Below are 6,210 nucleotides of genomic sequence, written 5' to 3'. Positions count from 1 at the left end.
GGACGCGCAGGCTCAGCGGCCATGGCTCACGGGCCCAGCCGCTCCGCGGCATGTGGGATCCTCCCGGACCGGGGCACGAACCCGCGTCTCCTGCATCGGCAGGCGGACTCTCAACCACTGCGCCACCAGGGAAGCCCCTGCATGAACTTTTATGCGTATGAGTTTGACAAATTTCTCCAAGGTGCTTCTGAAACTTGTCAAAAGCTATTCTGCTTAGCCTCACCCCTTTCTGAGCTTATCCATCAATGAAACGTGGCCTTGCTTTTTCATTTGGAAGCAGCCTCGTATAACAGGAGGGAGGAGGACTTCAGAATGCGACATATGCGGAGTAGAACCCCATCTCTGCTGCCCACCGACTGCGACTCCAGGAAACTTTCTTACCTTCTGACCCTCACCTGGAAGTGAGCTAATTCCCAGGCACACACGGTATTTCGTCAGGCAGAGACCAGCACAGAAATGTAAACATCAACCCGCCCTGCTTCATGGGTCTCTGCACTTCTGTCCCCGTTTCTTTTTAAAAAAAAATTTTTATTTATTTATTTTTGGCTGCGTTGGGTCTTCGTTGCTGCGTGCAGGCTTTTCTCCAGTTGTGGTGAGCGGGGGCTACTCTTCATTGTGGGGCACGGGCTTCTCGTTGCGGTGGCTTCTCTTGTTGCGGAGCACGGCTCTAGGCGCGCGGGCTTCAGTAGTTGTGGCACGCGGGCTCAGTAGTTGTGGCTCGCGGGCTCAGTAGTCGTGGCGCACGGGCTTAGCTGCTCCGCGGCATGTGGGATCTTCCCAGACCAGGGTTCGAACCCGTGTCCCCCGCATTGGCAGGCAGATTCTTAACCAGCGCGCCACCAGGGAGTTCCCACTGTCCCTGTTTCTTATACAGCAGTGAAATAAAATACAAACCGCATGGGCGGCCCACGTGGATGGGCACAGCCGCCAGCTCTGGATGAGACCCACCTGTCGTAGATCTCCGAGCCCTCCTCCAGGCCGGGCAGCAGGCCGATGATGAAGGCCTGGAGGCTCGGCAGGAGCAGCTTCTGCAGCGGGAGAAAGTACTTCTCGTACAGGCCAAGCAGCACGGGCTTCACCGACATGGCTGCATGTGCCAGAAGAGGGAACAACCCACAGCTTTGGGACAGAAAAAGGGAGAGGAGGGAAAATGAGACACCTGCTCAGAAGCTCCAAGTGACTGGCCAGCCCAAGGGGGTTTTCAAAGGCAGCCAGCCAGCCAGCCAGCCATCTACACCGGTGATGGAGATGCTCGCTTGTCAGGAGACGGTCACGATGAACTGCTGGCCCAGAGCAGGTGATAAGCAGTATGCACGTTACACTCCGACTTAGAGAAAAGTCAGGGAGGACATACTCCAGAAGGTGAGCCCTGGTTACCTCTGTGATGGCTTTATGGTGAACTGACACACCCCTCTGTATTTTTTTGTTTATCATTTTCTCATCTCGTGAACTGAAATATGGATTACTTGGGTAGTAAAAAAGTAAAACGGTGGGGATGCTATCATACCTGTATAGGAACAAATCCTTGGCCAGCCATTTGGTCCCCACAATTTTAAAGATAATTTCATAGGTTTCCAGGGCTTTTAAGTGCACACCGCTGGGCAAAGCAGGATGCAGGCACTGAGCTAATCTCTTGCTGATAATGAGCCGTCTTGGCAGCAAGGGATACCTCAGGTTACTCTGGAGAGCCTGGAAAACAAGAGGAAAAGCACGTAAGGAAGAAAGCAGTGACGCTGACTGTGGAGAGGACACCTGCCGAGGCCAGGAAGACCCGGTGTGGCCGTAAGAGGTGGGACGTGACGGGACAGGAGGACAGAGGGACTGCGCGAGAGGGCTTGGGGAGGGGGGCCACGAGCCGGCATCAGGGACACGGGGCTGGGAAGCCCCCGGCAGTGAAGGAAAACCCCGCATCCCTTCACAGGGACTCTGTCCCTGTCAGGCCAGTTTCTGATGGAGCCGTGTGCTTCTGTCCGGGGAAGCCTCTAGTCTACACATGAGACTAAGCAGAACACAGACCTCCCGTCCCCAAGAAAACCCTCGTTTGTGTGCCACGGAAGCCCTGGATTTCCCCAGCATTCTCCCAGCCTGGCTGCACAGCCAGGTGGCCCTGAGAGTGTGGGACACACCCGTAGGCCACGACTCCTGCGTCCTCACCATTCGCTTCCCCAGGAGGAAGTCAGATCCCTGTTGGCATGGAATGACAGGCCCCCGAGCTGGGCCTCCTCCAGCAGGACACGGGCCTGGCCTGCGCGAAAGCACCCCTGAGCATCGGCCGCATCTCAGAAACGCGGTCGGCGGATTTCTTGCTAACAGGACACCTCCCCGTCGGGAGTAGGTCAACGCCGTTTTTCATGGCATCGAGTGACCACACGCAGAGCACTGGGTGGGTCCTCATGACTCAGTCTTCTACACCAAGTGTCCGTCATTACAGTAAAGCAATCCATACAACTCACACAAATATTTACTGAAAGCTGACAGGGCAAAGCCCACGCTTCTTAAAAAGCTGCTCAAAGGCCTCCACGGCGCGACTCCTGCCCGATTCACCTGCTCCAAGAATTAATGCTCCAGCTTCAAGCTTCCTAATAGCACAGGTCCACCTGTGGCTCCTGCCTGCCTCGTGCGGGCTCTGCCTGCACATTTGCCTCGTGGGAGACTCAGCTGTGCAGCCAACTCGACGAGGCAGAATGGTCCCCAACTCTAGGCGGGGAACACGTTTATTTGTGCTCCGCCCGGTTCCAAGTGCACACGTCACCGACTTGCGTGCTGTGCTAATGACCATGTGCTTCAGGGCTGAGCTCGGTGGTGAGCTACCTGGGCCCGCACCCAAGATCTTCTTCCTCTGCTGTTCTCGGCCCTCTGCACCTGCCTCCTACAAGGCAGGCACCCCGCAAGACCGTCACACAGGACGTGTGTCAGAACCGCTGCCCCCGGACCATGTGGTCTTAGGGCCATGACAGCTTTCTTCCTAGGAGCGAAGAAAATGATCCCACCTCTAAAACATATACTGCTCTCTGTAACTTCTCAGGGACCCAGACTAGGAGGGGTTTCAGCTCATGGAGGGGTCTCTGTGATCTTAGAGGCCGGGAAAGAAAACCCACTGGGCTTTGAGTTGGCTTCTAAAGCCTGTGCCAGAAGTGACACATTATTCCATTCATCTCACTGGCCAGAGTAAGTCACGGTGCCATGCCTATGTTCAAATGGGCAGAGAAATGGGATCCTGCATATGAGGTTATGTAGGAGATAAAGGGAAAAGAAGCAAAATAGTATTTTCCATCAGAAGCATGTGGTCTAATTGAACTCTCAAATTCAATAAAACTACAACTAAAAAACCAGCTATACCTAGAGGTCGTCAAGAAATACCTTAAACTATTATTTGTAAGAATCCGATAGCTTAAAACAAAGGGCAAGCCAACAAAATAATTTTTTTAATGTGCTCGTGTCAAAAAGAAAAATTGAGGAGGTGACCTGGAAACACATGCGGTAACAGCCGGTAAGAACTGAGGTGTCGAGGAAGAGAGGAAACGACTGTGGGAAATGCACAGGAAAGAGTGAGTTTTATTATGGACACTTTCAAACATATAGAAAAGCAGGTAGAACAGCAAAGTACCCATCACCCAGTTTCAACAAGTATCAGCTGGCCAGTCCTAAAGACACAGCTTTTAGGAAACCATGTCTGTGACTCACTGGCTTATCGATACTGCAGCTGTGGGCTTTCTCCATGATCTCGGAGGAGGAGAACTAAGCTCTGTCCTCACCTGTTATGTTTGTCAGGCAGAGCTCTTGCTTTTTAAGTCACAATCTCACTTTTGCTCAGCACAGTCTAAGGACTTTTGCTAACTGAGGTGCAAAAGATGGGCTGCAGCTCCTAAGGTGGTCATCTGGGATCCAAAAGTGTTTGGCTCACTTGGGCTGTACAGCAGCAGGATCCCATTTCTCTGCCCTTTTGAATGTAGGCGTGGCACCATGACTTACTCTGGCCAGTGAGATGAGTGGAATGATGTGTCACTTCTGGTACAGGCTTTAGAAGCCAACTAAAAGCCCAGTGGGTTTTCTTTCCTGGCCTCTAAGATCACGGAGACACAGGTTGAACGGGAGCCCCTCCCAGCTTGGGTCCCTGAGAAATTAAGAGAGCAGAAACCACCCGCTGACCCACTGAGGCAGAACTCAACAACACTGTAAAAATCACTGAGCCTGGGGACTGTTTGTTACCATGGCATAACCTTTCCTATTCTGACGAATACACTTCTTCCCATATAAATGGAATTACAAGGAACCACAACCATTCATTTCAAATGAACAAGGCGGGTGGCTATTTCTTTCTCATTTAAATTTGTTACCCCATTTAATTTAATTAGAAAAAGAAACATAACCAAAAACTGAGGGCATGACCAGGACATGTGGAATGAATTGTTCATTGTATGCTGCCCATGTTAATCCAAGCAACACAGCATATCCGAGTCGGGGAGTCAGTGCCTCTTGAGGGACAGGTACACTGAAGATGAAGGAAGCTATCTGATTTGAAAATGCAGAGAAGAACAAAGGATATAACCAGATAATACTTAGAAAAATGAGAAGATGCTCATCCTTCCTGATTTAAAAGATGCAAATTAAAACTACTACAAAAAAAAAAGGCTAATGTGACTGATTGAAGACCTAAGTAATGATAAAGACACCCCCGACCTGAGCACAGCCAAAAATGGGCCCAGTGACACCGGATTTTAGAAACACTGGGGACAAGGTTCCCCTGGGCCTCCTGCCGCACGGCACATTCCAGAAGGTCTGGAGCCGAGTTCCCATCACTCTGCCACAGCACCTCCATACACCGGCTCCCACTCCAGGAAGCCCTCCTGTGGACGACCAGCATTTATTCGTCTCTTTATCTTTATCCAGGTCTCCCACGACACGACGTCAGCGACTTCACGGCCGTCCTCTAAGAGAAGCTGCATCATCAGTGGGCGCGGGCTTGCTTTTCCACTGACACTGACCGAGGCCTGGCCCTTCTCCGCTCGGGGCGCACCTGCAGCTGACGGGGCACCTTCCCGCCGACTGCGAACACAAAGCTTGCAGGCCCGGTGATAGCATCCGTCAATACAACAGCGGAGGCAAACTCCCGCAAAGGGCTTTCACCTGCACAGAAGTGAAACCTCTGTGCGTTTCAGCTCTCAGCTATGGTAGGGAAAAGGGATGCAAATGTTGTGAAAATACCTGAGAGTCTTTGAGCAAAAACTCAGCACAGGAGAACAGCTGATGCTGAGGCCACACGGCCACGGTCACCACTAAGTCTGCTCTGCTGGCTGACGCCCCCCAGTGCCCAGATGAGCGTCTGACACACAGGTGGCACGTGAAAAAACTGTCAGATGAATGCTACTCTTTCCCTTTTACTATAAGCCAAACTGTCTTCAGCTTTTTAAATAACCACTTCCGTGGATATTAAAACATTTCATACAAAAAATGCCTACTACCTTTTGATATTAAAAATAAATTTTGTTCTCCTTAAGCCTTCTTTTTGACTCATAAAATATCTGTAGCAAAAGATACAGAGAAAAAAACAAAGTGAAGAAGCACAAGTAACACCCAAGCGTTTAGGAGAAGGACACAGAATGGTTTAGTGGCTAAAGGGACCGACGGGTCTTCTGTCAAGGCTGAGCAAACAAACAGAGCTTATCTTTGCCCAGCTCTGAAAACAACCAAACAAAGGCCCTAGTTTGGGGCAGAGCACCGTTCAGCAGCTGCCGTTACAGTAAGTCGGGCAGGTGGGTCACTGTGTCCTCTGGACAGACAGCACGGTCCTGAGCTAGGAAGAGATTCCCACGGCAACAGATTAATTTAGGAAGCCCCCGGAGTGCTCCTCTCTCCAGGATCCCAGAAGACCACCGCTTAGCTAAAACCCAACGCAAACACTACAATGCACACACTGCTATCACATCCCCTTCGCTTAGGACAGCATATCCCCAAAGTACGTTCCACGGAACACTGGCCACTTGGGCTGTTCCACAGTAGAGAGGTTCCACTGTCCGAGAGCCTGGGGAATGCCACTTATGCTATCCTTTCTTCAATATTTACAGAACACTGGCTAGTTTTCTTTATTAAAGAAACACAGCTTTATACATAAATAAAAAAATTCCCATTTTATTCTAAAAATTAATGGATATTAAAAATTGAAATTGGGCTTCCCTGGTGGCGCAGTGGTTGAGAGTCCGCCTGCCGATG

At 50.9% G+C, this 6,210-nt stretch overlaps 1 protein-coding gene across 1 annotated transcript in view; it reads right to left on the bottom strand.

The window, feature by feature from the left end:
• Positions 1 to 1,588, bottom strand: part of DOP1B (DOP1 leucine zipper like protein B) — a 79,375-nt gene extending 77,787 nt beyond the window's left edge. The window contains exons 1-2 of the mRNA XM_024120300.3: positions 1,508 to 1,588; positions 949 to 1,119 (exon numbers count right to left, since the gene is read on the bottom strand). Of these exons, the coding sequence (XP_023976068.1) occupies positions 949 to 1,085 (137 nt within the window). The 5' untranslated portion in view covers positions 1,086 to 1,119; positions 1,508 to 1,588. The remainder of the gene's footprint in view (positions 1 to 948; positions 1,120 to 1,507) is intronic.
• Positions 1,589 to 6,210: the final 4,622 nt, after the last annotated feature.

This window comes from Physeter macrocephalus, chromosome 8, assembly GCF_002837175.3.
Source record: "Physeter macrocephalus isolate SW-GA chromosome 8, ASM283717v5, whole genome shotgun sequence".
Taxonomy (NCBI): Eukaryota; Metazoa; Chordata; class Mammalia; order Artiodactyla; family Physeteridae; genus Physeter; species Physeter macrocephalus.
Note: the sequence above shows the minus strand (reverse complement) of the source record. Positions and strands in the feature narration are given on the sequence as shown.